This window comes from Morus notabilis, unplaced genomic scaffold (assembly GCF_000414095.1).
Source record: "Morus notabilis unplaced genomic scaffold, ASM41409v2 Scaffold36, whole genome shotgun sequence".
NCBI lineage: Eukaryota > Viridiplantae > Streptophyta > Magnoliopsida > Rosales > Moraceae > Morus > Morus notabilis.
Window position 1 is genome coordinate 57503 of NW_010361513.1, and position 20761 is coordinate 78263.

A 20761-nucleotide genomic window follows, 5' to 3' on the forward strand; every position below is an offset into this window, starting at 1 on the left:
AAGCAACAACCCTCGACGTCTACAGCTCTAAAGAGCCCAAGCACGAGGTCCAACTTAGGGCGACGATTCCTTCTGGCGTCGACAGATCGTGCCGTCGAGCTTAAGGCACAAAGATCTCTTGACCGCAGAATCGACCACCAAGAAGGACGAGTGGGCTAAGCGTCGCTGGCGACGAGGGGAACGTTCTCTGGAGGACGTGGCAAGTTACGTACAAAAGTGGGGGACGTCTGCAGGCATTAATTGCGAGCTCTTAAACCACCCCACAGGGGACAGGAGAGTGTTACAGGGACGCACAGAGCCGTAATAGAAGACTAATTGGCTGAGTGAACAGTGCTGATTAGTGGGCTACGTCTGGGACTAAAAAGGGAGAGCACTTGAGTGCTTCTGCCTACGAGGGAAACCCACCCAGCGAAGGAAGCCCAGTATAAAAGAAGGGAGACCCCCTACGAGGAAGGGGTGAAGATCCAAGAAGAGAAAAAAGAGAGTGAGAGATAGCAATTGATGTAAATTGTAATCCCCTCAAAAAGAAATATACAACCACAGTGGATGTAGCTCTAGATTTACAGAGTGAACCACTATAAAACTTCTTGTCTTCTTTACTTATGCACATCTAAAACTATACACACCATACACCCCGAACAATGAATTTTCACATATATTCAACATATAGGCCGGTAATCCAAAGGGAAACTAAGAGGTAACCCGGCCGGTTTTTTGTTGACGAGAAATCGCCGTCAACAATTGGCGACTCCGCTGGGGACCAAAAGCGTTCGACCCGCAACAACATAGTTAGCAAGCACGCCTCTAAGAGAGACGGATGAAACCGCCGTCCATCCAGGGAATAACGGGATGGAAGGAGATCTACGCTCGGTTGCAGACGAAGTCCCACCCCCAGACGCGCCACGACCGGATCCTGTACAGATGCAGGCCCAACTGACCACTCTAACTGAGCTGGTACGTGGGCTGATGACCGTGGTTGAGCGCTTAGATGGGAGGAACTCTATGCCGCCGTTAGAAGACGCCCCGAGGCCGCAGGGACCTGCTATGGCTGGAAACCCGAACCTCGGTGACCACCCACATATCCAAGAGGGAACCGGGGACAGCGAGAATCACCGGGGCCCTCCTAGGCCTCGGCCTTCCCAATCCTCTGGCAGCCGTTTAGGGGCCGCCGGACTCTAAGCTCCCGAGGACCGGGTACCAAGAGGTCCGGGAAATCCCGAGGTATTACCCCATAATCCAGGAGGAAACCCGCCAGGAGACTTGGGATCAGTACAGGCGGGCGGCCAGGCCAGGGGCGGACCCAACGTTCAGAGGGTAGAGGCGTCGAGAGTAGCTGGCCCAGCCATTTCAACAGAAGAAGCACGCGCCATCATGGAACGTATGGCCAGCCTGGAGGAAAAACTGACGGGGGACGTGGCAGGTCTAAAAAAGAACATAGGGCGAGTGGTTGAGGTGGTAAACGTAGACATCACGCCTAGCCACATGCATGACCATCCATTTACCGAAGAAATAATGGCGCCCCCTCTCCCCGATAAATATAGGTCACCGACGATCCCACCATATGATGGTCGAGGGGATCCCGACGACTATTTGGAGATGTACACAGGGCACATGCTCTTGCACGGGTATGCTGAGGAGATCATGTGCCGAACCTTTCGGAACCATTTGACGGATTCTGCCCGAAGATGGTTCCGGACGCTGAGGCCAAATTCCATCTCGAGCTGGGATGAGTTGAAGGAAGCATTTTTCCTCCAATTCATAAGGGTTAAAAAGTACGTCCCCCCGAAGTAGAATCTGACGGTGATATACCAAAAGCCGAACGAGTCATTAAGGGAATGGCTTGCAAGATACGGGGAAGCTGTCACCACCACGATGGATATAACGGACAGAGAGGCCTTGATGGGGGCGTTGTCTAACATGACGAAAATCACCCCCTTCAAGAGAGAGTTGAACCGGAAACCCCCGTCCAGCTACAAGGAATTTCTTGCGCGAGCACAAGGGTACATCAACGCCGAAGAGGCGGACGCAAATGACCCTGAGCATAGGTCCAACAAGAATAAAAGGACCGAACAAGGGTCGACGCCTGCAAAGCAGGATGGGAAGAAGCGTCGAGGCGGAGGAAGCGGAGACAAGCAGCCTGCTGCGACGTCGAGTGCTCCCGAAGCCAAAAAGCCAAGACAAGAGGAGAGCCGTAAGCCTCGGCTGTTTCAAAGGTACGATTCTTACCACGAACTAACAGTAGGAGTCGAGGAGGTCTTCAATCAGGTCGGCCGCGGAAATCTACTACGCTGCCCGGAACCAATGAGGACAGATCCCAACCGGAGAAACCAGAAGAAATTCTGCAGGTTCCACGGCGAAGTCGGCCACCACACCAACGATTACGTCGACCTCAAGGATGAAATCGAAAGGGTAATCCGCGAGGGGAGGCTACAGGAGTTCAAAGCTGAACGGAGACCTCGAAATGATGGCCACGGTGGACAAAATGACGGTCGTCGCCGAGAGGAGAACCAACGCCCAGAGGACCGAGAACCTGTCGGTGTCATACGAACTGTCCTTGGCGGTCCTTATATAGGAGGAGACTCAAGGAGGTCTCAGAAGGACTATGCCCATGAGGCCAGGGGGGTTTACCAGGAGCGATTCTGGAGTGTCTCCGCTGCAAAAACCCCAAGGTACTGCCACACCGACGTAGCCTTTAACGAGAACGACGCCAGTGGAGTTCACTTCCCCCACAACAACGCATTGGTGGTGGAAGCCATGATAGGGAACCACACCGTGTGCCGAATCCTGGTAGACAATGGGAGCTCAGTGGACCTCCTATACTCTGACTACTTGGAGAAAAAGGGGATCCAAAAGGAACAATTAGAAAAGACCTCCAGGCCACTATATGGTTTCACCGGGGACTCTGTCATCCCCCAGGGGACCATCAGGTTGCCTATAATCGCCGGAGAAAAACCCTGACAGGCTACTACAATGGCCAACTTTGTGGTTATAAAAGGGGGCTCCCAATACAACGCCGTGATTGGGAGACCAACCCTTCAGGCGCTAAGGGCCATAACTTCCGTCTATCACTAGAAGGTCAAGTTCCCTACCCCAAACGGCGTAGGCGAGATAAAGAGTAACCAGTACGAAGCTAGGGTTGCATACTCCGATGCCCTGTACGGATATGACCAGCCGGGGAGACAGGAGGCTAAGATGGTGTATCAGAACCCCGTCGAGGACATAGACCCTAGGGTTCAAGAGGAGGTTGCATGGTCTCAACCCATCGAGCAATTGGTGGAAATCCAAGTTGATGAAGGCGAGTCCACCAAAGTGCTGAAAATGGGCTCAGACTTAGCCCCATCACTTAAGGTTGAGATCGAGAACTTCCTCAGGAAAAACTTAGATGTCTTCGCCTGGAATCACGCCGATATGGAAAGGATCGACGCCAACATTATATGCCACTCCCTGAACGTCGACCCCTCATATCCTCCCAAACGCCAGAAGCGTCGACCAATGAACCCCGAGAGGTATGAAGCGCTGAAAGAGGAGGTCGACAAGCTGATCAAAAATGGGTTCATCAGGGAGGCCCATTACCCACATTGGGTATCGAACCCCGTTTTAGTAGTCAAGCCCAACGGGGACTGGACAACATGCGTCGACTTCAGCGATCTCAACAAAGCCTGTCCAAAGGATGGCTTTCCACTCCCACGGATAGACTAAATGGTCGACGCCACGGCGAGACATGAGATGCTGAGTTTTATGGACGCCTACTCCGGATACAACCAGATCCCCATGCATCCAGCCGACGAGGAGCACACGTCCTTCATAACCGACAGGGGCCTCTACTGCTACAAGGTGATGCCTTTCGGCCTAAAAAATGCAGGAGCTACCTACCAGAGGCTCGTAAATAAAATGTTCGCTCAACAGCTTGGCAAGACAATGGAGGTCTACGTCGACGATATGCTTGTGAAAAGTGCCAGGGCCAGCCAGCAGTCGACCATCTAGGGGAACTGTTTGGTGTATTAAGAAAATACCACATGAAACTAATCCCCAAAAATGTGCCTTTAGAGTTGGGTCGGGAAAATTCCTTAGTTTTATGGTTAGCAACTGTGGGATAAAAGCTAACCCCGAGAAAATTAAAGCCCTACAAGATATGCGATCCCCAACTAAGCCAAAGGAAGTATAAAGGTTAACAGGATGTGTCGCCGCCCTAAACAGGTTTATATCAAAAGTGACAGACAAATGCGTCCCCTTCTTCAACGCTTTAAAAGGAAGCAGGCGTTTTGAGTGGACACCGCAATGTGAAGAGGCCTTCCAGAAATTGAAGGAACATTTGGGCGAGTCCCCAATTTTGTTGAAACCAAACCCCGACGAGGAGCTTAGCCTATACCTCTTCATGTCCCAACACGCCGTAAGCTCCGTACTGATAAGAGATGAAGAAATGGTGCAATTGCCAATCTACTATGTAAGTAAGAGGCTCCTCGACGCTGAATCAAGATACAACGAAATGGAGCGCTTAGCCCTCACCTTGATGGTAGCTTCAAGAAAGCTTCGGCACTATTTCCAATCTCACACCATACGGGTTCTTACAAACCACCCATTGAGACAAGCTCTACAAAAGCCCGAAACTTCCGGTCGACTCCTCAAATGGTCGGTAGAATTGAGCCAGTTCGACATAAAATATGTGCCAAGAACTGCGATCAAGGGCCTAGCGTTGGCTAATTTTCTAGCCGAGCTCTCCCATAGGCCAGCTCCTGCCACGCCTGAAGGAGTCGAGACTACATAATGGAAGCTCTACGTGGATGGAGCGTCGAGCGAAAGCGGGTCAAGAGCCAGCGTCTTGTTAATAAGCCCAGAAGGCCACAAGATTACCTCGACGGTTCGATTTAAATTCAAGGCGTCGAACAATGAGGCGGAATACGAAGCGCTAATCACAGGACTGCGATTGGCCAGCCACCTGAAAATTGAAAGGCTCATCGTCTTCAGCGATTCTCAATTGGTCGTCGGGCAAGTAAAAGAAGAATACCAAGCTCACGGCGAGAAGATGGGAGCGTACCTAAGGAAGGTAAAGAAAGAACTTGTTAAGTTCAAAAACTACGAGATACTTCAAATACCACGAACTGAAAATGCAAACGCCGACGCTCTGGCAAAGCTAGCATCTTCAAGAGATTCTGACACACTAGGGGTCGTTCCCATCGAAGAATTGGAGCGGCCGACTATTGAAGAAAAAGCTAAGGCCTTAATCATCCAAATAGGTGAAAATTGGATGACACCCCTCATCCAATACCTAATGGACGCACAACTACCAAATAATAAAGACGAAGCCAGACGGATCAGGTATAGAGCTGCTAGGTACTTGTTGTACGACGGCTTGCTCTACCGACGAGGCTACTCAACACCTCTACAGCGGTGCCTGGATAATGCCGAGGCCCAGAAGGTCCTCCAAGAAATCCATGAAGGAGTCTGCGGTAACCACACTAGGGGGCAGTCTTTGGCTCTAAAGGTTTTAAGGCAGGGATACTACTGGCCCATGCTAAAAAAGGACGCTTTTCAATACGCCCGACATTGCGATAAATGCCAAAGGTATGCCACAATTCCTAGAGCACCCCCAGAAAATTTAACTTCCATTCTTAGTCCATGGCCCTTCGCCAAATGGGGGGTTGACCTGATCGGGCCATTACATCTTGCACCCAGAGACTTTAAATTTGCAATCGTCGCAGTAGACTACTACACAAAGTGGGCGGAGGTAAAGGCTCTAATTACAACCACGGAAGCAGCCTGCACCAAATTCATGTGGGACAACATCGTGTGCAGGTTCGGGGTTCCGCACTCAATAGTATCCGACAACGGAAAGCAGTTCGACAATGCCTCAACACGCAGATTCTGTGACAACCTGGGCATTCAGAAAGACTTCTCGGCACCAATCCATCCACAATCTAACGGACAAGTCGAGGCGGTCAATAAAATATTAAAGTGTACCCTCAAAAAGAGACTCGACGATCTAAAAGGAAAATGGGCCAAGGAACTTCCCAAGGTCTTATGGGCATACAGAACGATGAGCCAAACTACAACATGTGAAACACCCTTCTCCATGGCATATGGCGTCGAGGCAGTGCTCCCCGTAGAAATCGAAACGCCGACTCTAAGAACCGTCATCCATAATGACGACGACAACACGGAAGGCATGAATGGGGAACTCGACTTGTTGGAAGAAAAAAGGCTCGACTCCCAACTACGCCTCACCGCCTATCAGCAAAGAGCAGCGCGATATTACAACAAGAAAGTTCGGCAAAAAAGGTTTGTCCCAGGAGACCTAGTATTAAAAAGGGTAACGCAGAGTACAAAACCCAAAAATACTGGTCCACTGGGCCCAACTTGGGAAGGGCCCTACCGCATAAGGGAAGTACTACGTCCTGGCACCTACATTTTGGAAAGCCTCGACGGCAAGAGAATTCAACACCCGTGGAATGCAGAACAGCTAAGGCTGTACTACCAATAGTGTATATAATTCTTACGCATCCCAATTGTACATTCTCTACGAATTAAATAAATTGATATGTTTGCAGAAAGAAAAGAATTCACCCCTTAGTAACATGTTTGCTTAAAAAACCAAGGTTATATCAAATAGACATGGGGGGGTAGAGGTCCACGGATCACTAAAAACATGGCACGACGACCCCAAGGGGTAAATTCGACGTCAGATCCTCCACGGAGGAAAGGCGAATACTTTGCAAAATTCAAAGGAATTTTCTAAGATGATGACCCCAAGGGGTATAATCGACGTCAAATTCTCCAAGGAGGAAAGACAGACACTTAGCAAAATTTGAAGGAATTTTCTAAGACGACGACCCCAAGGGGTATAATCGACGTCAAATTCTCCAAGGAGGAAAGACAGACACTTAGCAAAATTCTAAGGAATTTTCTAAGACGACAGCCCCAAGGGATAAATTCGACGTCAGATCCTCCAAGAAGGAAAGGCGAATACTTAGCAAAATTCTAAGGAATTTTTTAAGACGACGACCCCAAGGGGTATAATCGTCGTCAAATTCTCCAAGGAGAAAAGACGGACACTTAGCAAAATTCTAAGGAATTTTCTAATGCAATAATTGCAAAGCAAGGTATGAATAAAATCCATTATCTTTATAAAAAAAAAAAGAGAAGGTATATATAGATGAAATAAAAAGATGTCCGAATCAACATTAAGTTACAAACAAAGAGAGAGAGGTAAAAATCTTTTCAGGCTTCGTCGCCAGCCGCCGATTCATCGCCGTCACCAGGCGGAGAAATGTTGTCATCGCCACCAGGAGGAGGAGAGTTATAAAGGAAGCTCAAGTCCCACTCAGGACGCTCCTTCTTGATCAGATCGACAATTTGTTGACCTGCAGACTGAAAATCCCTGTTGCAGATGTCGGTGAGCTCCGGAGAAGCCTTGAACTCCTCAATAATCTCAGCGCGCCTGGCGTCAAAGGTAGCTGCAGCCTCGGCTTCGGCTTCCCTCTTCCCCTCGACCTTCCCCTCAGCAAAACGCTTCTTCGCTGCCTCAGCTGCTTCGGATAACTTTTTATCGGACAGGTCTGCCCGCTTTGTAAGATCTTCGACCTTAGCAGTCAACTTGGCCAGTTCATCTTCCAGACTCGCCAGCTTGGCCACGGCCACGTCTTTCTCCTCGACGGCATCCGATGACTTTTTTTTGGCGTCGTCGACGAGGGAGTTGAGCTTGGCTTCCACATCGTCCATCTCCTTATTACGCTCATCAACCTTAACTAGATCAAGGAGGTTAAGGATGGAAAGGACCAGGCTCTGCAAAGTTGAAGGTCAGAAAAACAGAAATACAGAACGACGAGTAAAAAAAAAAAAAAAAAAAACTCTCGACAAAATCTTACGTGGATTTGGAAAGAGATCTGTTTGCGCTGACGGTCGACCAAGGCAGATTGAGTGGCAGCGACCCAGTGTGGCTCAAGGAAAGACTCATAGAGAGCCTGAAAGATGAGGGAGAAGCGAGGGGGAAGTTTCAGCATTGCCCCGATCTTGACGTCAGAAATATCCGAGACTTGGAAATTTCCGTCCATGATTTTTCCCCCGGGAATAAGTACGCGTTGCCTCGGCGTAGAGGGAACGTTAACCTCAGGGATGGGGACTGTCGGTGTCCAAGTCTCAGCCACTAGCATCTTCTCTCTGCATTTCCTTTTCCGCGTAGGATCCATCTCCGACCCCGAAGGGCCTTTGGTCTTCTTGCTCTTCGGCACGTGGGAAGAAGAGCTGGCTTTCTCCTTTCCCTTCGACGGGGGCTGTTGGCTCAGCGGGGGTTGTTGATTCGACGGTGGCTGCTGGCTCAACCCGGATTGCTGGCTGCCAGGGAGTTGGATTCTCAAAGACGCCATCTCTACGAAAACGACGAGACAAAGATATAGTCAGCGTTTGGAAAATGAAAGCCGTAATAAATAAAGGCATCAAAAGCAAAAGTTACCTTCGTCGCTTAAATGGAAGTATACGCGAATGACGTCTAGGTCCGAAGGGTCTGGGAGATCAAGAATCAACCCGGCGGCTCGAAGGTTGGGCGTGGTCAAAAGCGTATCAATGTGGCGGATTTCGGACGAAAATGAGAAGGTCTTCTTGACCCTCCCCAAGCTATTTCCAGAAAACTTCGGCCGGTCCTGGTTAACTGAAGGGTGAAAGATTGTCAGCATACGAAGAAAAAGAAAGAAGCGAAGTAAGGTAAAAGAAAGCCACAAATCTCACCAATGTTCCCAAACGCCGCCTGCACCTGCCTTCGACGGGGCAGGCGGTCGCTAGGGTAAAAATTGCAAGGCCTGCGAATCATGAAAAACATGGGTTTCCACCCATGTGACGACGAGGGAATGCCCAGTATCAACTTCCCGAATCTGGGCTGAGATCTCCCATGACCTGTCACGCCCCTAAACCGGGGTTGGTGACGTGGAGGCTCGTTTAGAAACTTAAACCTGTCTGAGAGAGAGTGATTAGCAAAATAATTTAATTCCTTTCAAATCCAAAACATCCAAGTATTTCTAAACGAGCCCCTGCATTCAGGAGAAATTTAATTTCAAGAACGGTGGTGGAATTTCCAACCAAACCAGTTTAAAACCACATCCCTGGTATCATGTCAGGAATTCCCACAGGTGTTTAGCATACATGAATATAAACAAAAGTAAATGTGACATCAACCACAGTCTAGTAATATTTAAGTTTACAATCCATAATCTCTTATACATGCCTTGGAATAAAAGATAAAAGGAAAGATAACTCTTCACTTTCCGAGGTCAAGTCCACGTCACCGGCAGTAGCTGCCTACTCCGCACTACTCCTCGCGTCTCCTGGGAAAAGGTGAGCGAAAGGCCCAGTAGGATAAAATTTTATAAAGCATTTAAAATAAAGGTACTCACGGTCCGAAGATATACATCCGGAACCGACCATCCCTTTTTAGAAAAGGAAATACTCATAGTAGAAAATATCTGTATAATGAAAGTGTGCAGCTCATCATACCACTAAACAAGAAGCAGTAAAAATGTCTGTTTATGAAAAGTGCAGAGCCATAATTCCACTAAACAAGAAGCGGATCCGTACGGGTTTCGGGACCTGCCCCCAAGGATGCGATTCCCACATCCCGATCTCTGTGGCCACCATGCGTTGTATCATTCCTTAAATAAGTCATTTTAAGAAATGATACTCTTTAAAATCTCATTTCCAAAATCATTGGAAAACTTAATAGCATTCATATGATATTTCTTTTAAAATCATTTACTTTAAACATGTTTTATTCTAAAACATTTTCATTGGCCAAAATAATTTAAAATTAGGCTAACAAGAATATGGACAAGAATATCCTACCTGTTGGATATCAAACCTGTGGCTAGCCTTCAGTTCTCCTAGCCTCCGCTTTCCTTAAAGCCTTAATGCTTGACTTCTCCACTAGCTTTATCACAAAAGCAATATCTTAGGAAGTATTTCTCATTCCTAAAACGAATTAAGTTCAATCATGTTTAATTGTTTCCTATTAGTGTGCATTGACTCAAATCCAATTTTCACAATGATTTTATAATTCAGTTTGGGGGTTCTTTTTAAAAATTAGAATCCAATTCATAGGTTTGGTTTTTCCTATTTAATTTCAGTTTAAAAACAAGTTTCTAGAAAAATTTCGGCAGCATGCCGAAATAGGAAAAATGTCAAACCTGCAATTTAAATCCAATTTCAATATATATTCTCCAGAATCCATCAAAATCAGTTTCTAATCAATTAAACAAGTCCAATAACTAAAAATCCCTAAATTTCATTCAATTCCAACAATAACTGTTCAAACTCGAACCCTAACTCAAAATTATTCAAATCTGACCAAAATCAAACTTTCTCAAGCTTAAAATTCGAATCAAAGAGTGGGTTTCAAAGGGTTTTACCTCAAATCAGTTGCTTGAGCTTTGTCTCCCTCAATTTTTCTGTTTTTTCATTTTTTTTTTGATTTTCGGCCAAACTGCCGAGAGAGAGAGAGGGAGAGAGAAACCCGGAGAGAGAGAGCAAGGGGAATAGAGGACGCCGGCGGGAGGAATCCCGGAGAGAGAGGTGGCCGGCGGTGGAAAAATGGAGAAAGAGAGAGGGAGAGAGAAGAGGTTGTGCGTGGGAACCAGAGAAGAAGAAGAAGAAAGAAAAGAAAAAAAAAAAGGGGGGGGCTGGTGCACGGGAAGGGAAAGGGGGAAAAGAAAAAAAAAGAAAAGAAAAGAAAGAAAAAGAAAAAGAAAAGAAAAGAAAAGGAAAAAGAAAAATGAAAAAAAAGGGAAAATGTATTAAATTTAAGTGTGTTTTCCAAAAATTTTTGGGGTGAAATTATAAATACTGAAATTAACTTAAAGTCCCTTAATTAATTGTGAAAATCAAATTAGGCACACTAATAATCCACAGTTTAGCATAATTAAACATGTTTAATTCTAAAGGGTGTTACATGACCACTCAAAAAATACCACCCCTCGCACTTGGCGACGTGGCATAGTTTGTATATAAATCGGAACTCGTCTAGAGGGAGTTCCATATCAAACTGTTGGTGGCACAGAATCCAGGTGCCAACGAAGCAGTACCAGAAGTTCAGCGCCAGTTAAGCAGGGGAAATGCCATAAAAATGGCAATAGTCTTTTACAAAAGGATGAACCAGGAGGGTCATCCCCACCGTAACGGCACTAGTGTAGACCGGGAGGTACCCGGTCGACGGCATGCTAGTCCTAAAGTGCATATCCGGGAGGAGGTATTCGAACCACCTCCCCTCGATGCATCCTTCCTTTACAGCCCAAATGATATCTTTATTCCGGACCCTCGACGCCACAACATCGGCAGTAAAGAAAGGCCTGTCCGGATCACCACTCGTGGCAGCCAGGGGGGCATCTACCATCGAGGCAGCCACCCTACCTACACTGCCCCCCGTGAAGGGGATCCGCTTTACCGCCTCGTCCAACATCCGTTCTACGTTGCCAAATTCACTACTGAAGCCGTCGCCTGGTTCATATCTGGCTTCGACGTCTTCTATGTCCCTCAGCATGGAGTCGACGCCTGAAGATGAAGAATACCATGAGATCTCCACTATTGAAGGGGAGTCTGGACGGACGACAGAAGAATCCTCTCGACTGGGGGAATTTTGGGTCATTGTTCTGGTGATTAAAAAGGCAATGAGCTAAGTTAAAACCCTAACGTCGAGAGGAAGAAAAGGATGATTATTCTAAACGACGACTACTCAAATGCCTCGACTTGACGTCGACCATTCATATGAGAATGCTAACGGCGAGTGCTCATAGGATCCCAAGTTCCCCAGAACCCAGAAACCAGAAGAACACAGACAACAAAAAGACAGAAACAGAACTATCCTACGTGAAAAAGTAAAACAAAGTGAGTATCCCTAACTTCTACATTCCGCATATTTCCATACATATGTGGGTCAACAAAAAAAAACCCGTGAGTAAGCAAAACGAACAAAGGATGATGAAGCTTACCGGTAAAGAAGAGTTCTGGGGAAAGAATCTCAGATTGAATACAGCTTTGCGACACGCCTTGAAAAGCAAGAAGTACGAATCGGTGTTTTGTGGGGAAGGATTCCGACGGAGCAAAAGGCAGTTCAGCAAATACGGGGGTTGTTTGCGTTTTGAAAAAATGGTTTTCAAGTTCGAATAGGGTATTTAAAGAGACGAAAGTCCTCGACCCCTGACCGTTGGATGAAGGTTTTAAAATCCAACGGCAAGGGGATCCTGCCCAGATCTGACGGTAATAAACGAGGGCGGGAAACGGAAGAGTCGCGATCCAAGGGCTCATATTCGTCCTTTCAAAATGAAGCCTTGCGTCATCATGGGGAATCGATCGACGCGACGGTTGCGTCCCTCGAAGGAAATCCGAAGCGTCCAGGCCATCATTGCAGACGAAGGCTTGGGACCGGTTTCCCACACCCGAAGCACGGAAGTACGGTCGAACCAAAGCTCGAGGCCGCCTAAAAGGAGCCCTCAACCTGGGGTAGTTGTTGTGTGGGAAAATGTGACGGACACCTGGACGAACGATAATGCGACATGTGGCCTTAACCACTCCCCGCCAAGCAACAACCCTCGACGTCTACAGCTCTAAAAAGCCCAAGTATGAGGTCCAACTTAAGGCGACGATTCCTTCTGGCGTCGACAGATCGTGCCGTCGAGCTTAAGGCACAAAGATCCCTCGATCGCAGAATCGACCACTAAAAAGGACGAGTGGGCTAAGCGTCGCTGGCGGCGAGGGGAACGTTCTCTGGAGGACGTGGCAAGTTGTGTATAAAAGTGGGGGACGTCTGCAGGCATTAATTGCGAGCTCTTAAACCGCCCCACAGGGGACATGAGAGTGTTACAGGGACTCACAGAGCCGTAATAGAAGACTAATTGACTGAGTGAACAGTGCTGATTAGTGGGCTACGTCTGGGCCTAAAAAGGGAGAGCACTTGAGTGCTTCTGCCTACGAGGAAAACCCACCCAGGGAAGGAAGCCCAGTATAAAAGAAGGGAGACCCCCTACGAGGAAGGGGTGAAGATCCAAGAAGAGAAAAAAGAGAGTGAGAGATAGCAATTGATGTAAATTGTAATCCCCTCAAAAATAAATATACAACCACAGTGGATGTAGCTCTAGATTTACAGACTGAACCACTATAAAGCTTCTTGTCTTCTTTACTTATGCACATATAAAACTATACATACCATACACCCCGAACAATGAATTTTCACATATATTCAACATATAGGCCGGTAATCCAAAGGAAAATTAAGAGGTAACCCGGCCGGTTTTTTGTTGACAAGAAATCGCCGTCAACACTAGGTCCATCGGTACATTAGTAAGTAGCCTTCATTAAAAAAAGAAAAAAGAAAAATACAAAAGAGAAAAGCCTAGTTGTATAAGGATAATTATCTCAAATAGTCCAAGAACTTTTAAGGAGAAATCACTTGGTCCTGGATCTTATCTCGATATTTAGTTTTGATTTTTTTAATTTGGTAGAAAATTTGTTCAAATGAAAATGGTCTTTTGGACTGAAAAGCTTATGTATATCACAATATATGGGTAATTACAAAAAGCAATATAAAAAAAAAATCTTATGCAAATACAAGCTAAAGATCGAGTAATAAGGGGACTCGAGAAGTGTGGTGGAAGGGGTTCATGAATTAGAGTAACTCGTGGTGGCTCGGAAGGTCCATTCCACTCTTCTCTCTCTAAGATTTTTTTTTAGAGAGGCTGCTTTCCTATTATTATTAAGGAGAGTTTTTAGTACGCTTGGCATACTGATAAGGTTGAATTTTTTTAACTGTTAAATTTACGTACTTTTTAATTTTTATGTGATTTTATACAGATTTAACAAACATAAAACTTGACTTACCGATATGTTAGTGCACTGAAAAAAATTCTTATTGGATTCCTCCAATAAATTCGGCCAAAATTAATACTTACCAGAGGCATTGAAATTTTCCGTCCGATATTAGACAACATTTGACCATGTTTTCCACTAAATTAAATCAAGAGTTCGGGAATTTTAATATCAAAATTAAAAAATCGAGAATCAAGGGGTCACTTATCCATGACTCCCTTCTTCTGGTGTATGAATCATAAATACTAACTGTCACATTCCAACAGGAAACTTAAGCGAACCTAACTTCTGATGTGAATTGCTTAAAAACAGCTCACCAGCCACGTTAAGGAATACATCCAAAAAGATACAACAAGGTAACAACACACCATCAAAATAAGTTCATTTTGTCCCACCGTAATTAAATATCATTCAGGACTTATTTATTTGACTGTATTAGAGTATAACAATACAATATTTAATGTGATTATCGTATTGTAGAACTTAATACGGATGATAAATTAATATGGTGTACAATATATGTGATAAAGTTCCCGTTTGTTTGCTTGTTAGTTGTTTGCATTTATGAGAGAGAGAGTGCCCATTTGTTTGCTTGTTAGACGTTTGCATTTATGAGCTCTCTCTCTCTCTCTCTCTCTCAAAATTTGCTTCTGGGCAATTGCTTATGTAATTACTCTATTGTTGTGCGTTATTGGCTCTCTTTATTCTGTTGCTGCATATGGTTTTTGTTGGGTTTAACATGTATTGTTTGAATTTTTCATTAAAAAAAAAAAAAATCCATCGGCAGGATTCATGTTCTTATAGCATGAAATTGTGTCTGCCTTTTGTACCAGAAAGTTACTTCTACTTAGTGTCTGATTTGCTGTGAAGTTAGTATTTTACCTGTACGGTTATCTTTAAACAGTTTGTTTCTCTCTTTGTATTGATGATTTCCTATGTTCTGGAGGCACATCTCGTAGTGTAAGAATCACATTTTAATTAGCCTGACTAGAACTTTACTGTTGTTGAGGTGTTGCTTCATTCTACATGCACAATATTTTCTCTCTTTAGGCCCTCTGTCCTAAAAGAAATAATAAAAGGTAGAACTGTAACGGAACATATTTCATTGAACAACTAGTCGTTAGGCTTTGTTCTTCTGCCATAAATTTCCAAAAGCAAGTCATGTGTTCTGTGCAGTAACTCGTATTTTTTTGAGTTGTTTGACAGTGGCGGCAATGAGTGATGACCCAATCCGAGAATGGATTCTCTCAGAAGGAAAAGCAACAGAAATAACAAGAATTAGTTCTGTAGGCGGCGGCTGCATCAACCGTGCTAATCGTTACGACACTGATGCTGGTTCTTTCTTTGTAAAAACAAATAGGTATTTGATGTTCAGACATTTTGTATGTGCACTTCCCATCCAAAATCAAGTTGCGTCTCTGAGTCTCTATAATATATTAATCAAGTCATTTAAAACATGAATCAGGAGTATTGGACCATCAATGTTTGAGGGAGAAGCTCTTGGGTTGAATGCCATGTATGAAACCAAATCAATCCGTGTACCAAAGCCATTCAAGGTGTAGAAACTTAAAGCAATTTATGTAGTAACAGATTCATAATTGTCAAATTAGGATTCAATATCAAGTATCAACATTGAGTTTGCAAGATGAATGCAGTACTCAGTTGAACTTGTTCTTGAGCATTGAAGGTAGGGTCACTACCTACAGGTGGTTCGTACATCATCATGGAATTTATTGAATTTGGTGCGTCAAGAGGCGATCAGGTGAGGGATATTGAAATCATTGCTATAAAGCTAATATCACTCGAAATAATTTGCTATTCAATTTTGTTGAATTTGTTTGTCTTCAGTCTGTTCTCGGGACGAAACTAGCTGAATTGCATAAAGCTGGAAAATCTGAAAAAGGCTTTGGTTTTGATGTTGACAACACTATTGGAAGGTAATTTTATGGGATATGCAAAAGCATTATATACACTTGTGAACACGCAATTCAGTGGAATTAAACAGAATAGGAGTATTGTCAGGATGCTGACTAAGTTGTAATGAAGTGGTTTATTCTTTTACCTTGCAGCACTCCGCAGGTAAATACTTGGACATCAGATTGGATTCAGTTTTACGGGGAGCATAGATTGGGTTTTCAGTTGCAGCTAGCACGAGATCAGTATGGTGATAGTAGCATTTATGATAAAGGTGACCTTGTTATTGGAAATTTTAACGTGATTCAAATCATCATAATTATCATGCCTAACTATATTTATCATTTATGGTATTTAAGCAACATGAAAAGGGTGGCACGCTGTGCAATTTGAATGGTGTATTGTCCCTCTGGTTCAGGTTCTATGGTTAATAGTTAAGAAGTTAAAATTTATGGAGTCTAAGGTTCTCTTTCATTATTGATTTATTCTTTCTGGACCTGGTCTGTGTTCACTAACTCCCAGAGAGCCTAGGCTCCTTATGAATCAGAAGAAAAAGACAAAAAAAAAAAAGCAGCAAAAATTTGATGAGCTTGATATTTGATTGTTTATTTCAGGACAGAGGTTGGTGAAAAGTATGGGACCACTCTTTGATGACGTGATAATAGAGCCATGCTTGTTGCATGGAGATTTATGGAGCGGAAATATCAGCTCCGACAAAAATGGGGAGCCTGTTATAGTCGACCCTGCATGTTATTGTAAGTTGTTATATATTTAACTTCTTGTGCCAGAATATATTCTTGGATGTGAATTATTTCAGGAGCTACATGTGCCCTGTAATCCAGAAGAACGTATGATGCAATGGTAATCTTTTGAAAGCATTAAATTCTTCGGACTGCTGTTGGTTTCTAATATTAGTTACTTAAAAAAGTTTGAAATTTGATGATGGGAACTTAAGAAGATTTAAATTATACAAGTTGAGGTTGTGTTACACTGAAGACAAAAGAGTCATATTAGAATAATTTTTTTTTTTTTTTGGATTTTACGAGATCTAGGGAATACCTGTAGGCTTAAGAGGAAACTAAGAAGTGTAGTTAAGGGGGTTAGTGCAACTTTTAAGAAGAGAAATTGCAGAGAACAGCCGTTTCTGGCCACATAAATTAAGCAATGTCCTGTGAGTTTAGTTTTTAAAGAACAGCCGATTTTCGTTTACGGTCTCCCGTATTCCTACGGTCTGCTTCCTTTCTTTTCCCCCCTACTAGCTGCTCTCTCCCTCCCCTCTCTTCCTCTCTTCCTCTCTTCATCCCCTTCTTCCCCTTTGATGCCGACACTGAGAGGCCAACAACCGTTGTGGGGGAGGTTGCAAGTGGCACCAAGGGCATGCAGGCACGTGCCTCAGGTCTGACACTGTCACGAGGCTGATAGAGAGTGAGATTAGTGGTAAATCAATGATTGAATTTGAGTAAATCATTGATTGATAGTCTATGGAGTATATCACTAATTTATATTGAGAAAATATTAATTTATTTGGTGGTAAATCACTCGCTGATTTTTGTTTAATCAATGATTGATATCAGTTAATCAGTAATTGACCACCAAGTTAATCCGTGATTGACCTCTAAGACAATAAGTGATTTACTTGTTTTTCAAAAAATAGACATTTTTTTAATATACCAAAATGAAGGGCGTTGACTAAAATTATTGAAAGGATCTTATGTGTTTTTCTGTTACTTAAATTTTTTGAGGAATATACTTCTTAATCGTTACTGTGCATTTGTTGATTGAGGCATACTGGAACTTTATTTGCTTACCAATGTAAAACGTGAAATAATAATGAACATACTTGAAACAGTTAAATTACACTTAATGATTATATGCCTCGAGTATAGTAGCACGACTAGATTTGTTTATATGGTTAATAGAACTTGTAAAACACTATACAATGAACTTATTTATTTCTAACCTATCTTGTGTCCTCACTATAATTATGAATTACTGTTTAAATTCATGACATCAATGCTGTTGATTGTCTTTCCCTATAGATGGACATATTTCCCTATAGATGGACATAACGAGGCGGAGTTTGGAATGTCATGGTGTGCTGGCTTTGGAGGATCATTCTACAATGCCTATTTCGAGGTAAATAGGAAACAAGCATGATATTATAGGAGTTATTGGCCTTGTTAACGTACAAGTATGAACCATATCTAGAACAATGCTATGGGCACCGCTGGTAGTGTCTAACACCACATAATAGTAGATGATGGGTCCCACAACATTGGCCCTCAGGTGAGGCTCACCTTCTATTAGGTTTGGTGTTAGACACCACTAATGCCTCCAAGCATTTTTCAACAAACTACTCAACTTTTGAATTGGTTCTTCACTGTTTTAATTTCTTCAGGTGATGCCCAAGCAACCAGGGTTTGAGAAGAGAAGAGATCTTTATTTGCTGTACCATTACTTGAATCATTACAATCTTTTTGGTTCTGGCTATTGTTCATCTGCCATGACTATAATAGATGACTATCTGCGGTTTTTAAAGGCCTAGGCATTTTTTTGTCTGATTGTTTGTTTCTTCTTTTTTTTTTTTTTTTTTTTCCTCCTAAATTCTTTGCTCTGACAAGCTTCAAGTCTACGTAATATGCATACATGTTCCTACTTTTTGGATGCTTGTTTACTTGATGTCGTTTCCTTGACCACTCGAAATCGGTAACTTTTGTTTCTTTCAAGTGGATTTGTAGTTAAAAACTCGCGCAGACGTGAAATTCAATACCATGTCAAGTCTTCCTCTCTTTGTATGCACTGGCGGCCTAAAAAACGCCCCGAAAGATGTCTATGCTATAACTTTACTAAGAAGTAGAAAAATAACATATTTGATTTGTAATTTTATCTTATAATGTTGTATCTCCTTTTTATCATATTAGAAATAAATTTATGAGAGGTCCTTAAATTCTTCTCTCTAGAGAATTAGTCATTGTACTTAAATTTGTCCCATTAGTCCCTGAATTGAATAAGTTTATTTTAAGGGGTATTAATAATAGCCATAATTTTTATTTTTAAGATTTTTTTTTCCATTCTCTAAAATCAGTTCTTGAATGTTTTTTTTTTTCTTCTCTCTATATCAAGTAGCTGATTTTTTTTCCCCTCTAACATTAGTGCCTGTTCTTATTTTCCTTTCCTTTCCTTTGGGTTTTGTTTGAATCAATATATGTTTTATAAAATAACTAAACTATATATTCTTTATTAGTAGATAGAATTTAAACTCTTTTTTCTTACGTTGGGGTTATTTAAAGGGAATATTATCATTATTTCTTTTTTCTAATTTTATGGATATTGCCACCTTCACTTTATCCTTACCAATTGAAAACAAAAAAAAAAGTACCACAAAAGAAATACTACCCTCTTTTTCGGTAAATTATTTTATCGTAAGATTTGATTTGATTATGTATAATAAGCCATAGCAATTTTTTTTTTTTTTTTAAGAATAACCCATAGCTTAATTACCATAATGCATTCACCTGAAAAAAGTAATAATAATAAACCTAATGCACAATACATGGAGTAGTAAAAGTTGCAAAACAAAAATAAAAGCTTGCTGTAGCGTACACTGATACAAGTGCATAAGAAAAAAGTAGTATATAAACTATATAACACTTAAAAATTGTAATGACAATAATAATTCTCACAATAATTATCTTAACTGTGTAAGAGGTATTACATCTATTTAAAAACGTAAATTCACTCGGATAAAAAATAAAAATTTAGAGATTAGTTGTAGGAAGAAGTAAAAAATATTTAGAGATCTCAAACAAGACAAAAAGTAAGAGAAGTATTAAACCTTAAAAATAGCCCAAAAATTATAACGACCATCCAATTTAATAGTTTCCATCTAAAATTTTAATAAAGGGACCATTTATAAGATACTTTTTTAGTTGTGAGACTATTTATGAGACAAATTTGAGTATAGGGACCAATTCTAGAAAGAGATAAGAATTCAGGGACTATTCATAAATTTATTCCTAATTATTAAGCTATGAAATTTGTAAATGTGAACATATTAAAATAGTTAAACACTAATGTTGTAATTATTGAATAAAAAGTTAATAATCAACCAATAGCAATTAAATATCAAATTGGACACTTGTTATACTCGATCGTAATTTGTAGTATTTTTCAAATTTAACATGAAAGCTAACATTTTCATGAGAAGGCAATATAACCAAATAAAAACCTGGAGAAGACAATTGTTGGAGAGAATACAACAATATAAAAGTGAATATAAAACGTGAATTGTTTATAGGAATATGTTGCTTCTAGGATTAGTTTTAAAAATTCCCCCGAATTTTAAAAAGTAGCATTCGTTCTCCCCAAACTTTGTTCCGTTAACAAGTTTTATTTTTCTGTTACAATTAGTGACGGAAATGTCACGTGTCACTTATTTAGTGAGAATTAAAAGTGTAATTACGCTTTTACCCTCCTAATAAGCTAATTCTCCATTTTTATTGAAAAAATCACCTTCTCCGTTCTCATTTTGCTTCTTTTTTTTCCTCACCTTGTTCATCCATGGCAAGTTCCTGCAGTACAAACAGTGGTGGCAGCGGCTGGGTAAACGAAGAAATCCTAGGTCCTATTCAATATCGATGTGGGTTGGATCCGGTAGTGAAGACATCACACATGAAGAAGAATCCGGGAAGACAATTTTATGGCTGCATTCGGTATAAGATAAATCATTTAACATTAGACAACAAAGCTTTTGTATATTTGCGTTGAATCTGGTAAATTTGGGTTTGATTGGGGCTATGTGTTGATTCTCTGAAACACGCAACAAATAAAGAAAAGAATGAGCAAACTTACTGTCAATAAGATTAAAATCACCAATATTTCCCCATGTTGCAGCCGTTGGGAGTGATTCGCCATGGAAATTTACAATTAAGATTGATTTTTTATCAGATTTTTCTTTTTGGAGGAAAAGTTCTAACCCTAACACAACAAAAGAAATTGACAAAATGGATTT

The 20761-nt window shown here is 42.3% G+C and overlaps 2 protein-coding genes across 2 annotated transcripts; both read left to right on the forward strand.

Moving 5' to 3' along the window:
* The first annotated feature begins 1872 nt into the window (after nucleotides 1-1872).
* LOC112091932 lies at nucleotides 1873-2958 on the forward strand. The gene has a single exon (XM_024166679.1). It carries the CDS (start codon nucleotides 1873-1875, stop codon nucleotides 2956-2958), a length of 1086 nt encoding a protein of 361 aa, XP_024022447.1.
* A 9562-nt stretch (nucleotides 2959-12520) lies between these two features.
* Nucleotides 12521-18438, forward strand: LOC21385862 (protein-ribulosamine 3-kinase, chloroplastic). Its single transcript, XM_024166680.1, has 9 exons — nucleotides 12521-12598; nucleotides 14961-15196; nucleotides 15302-15392; nucleotides 15524-15598; nucleotides 15685-15773; nucleotides 15906-16024; nucleotides 16365-16505; nucleotides 17810-17886; nucleotides 18149-18438. Exons 1-9 carry the CDS (start codon nucleotides 12521-12523, stop codon nucleotides 18293-18295), a joined length of 1053 nt encoding a protein of 350 aa, XP_024022448.1. The 3' UTR covers nucleotides 18296-18438.
* Nucleotides 18439-20761: the final 2323 nt, after the last annotated feature.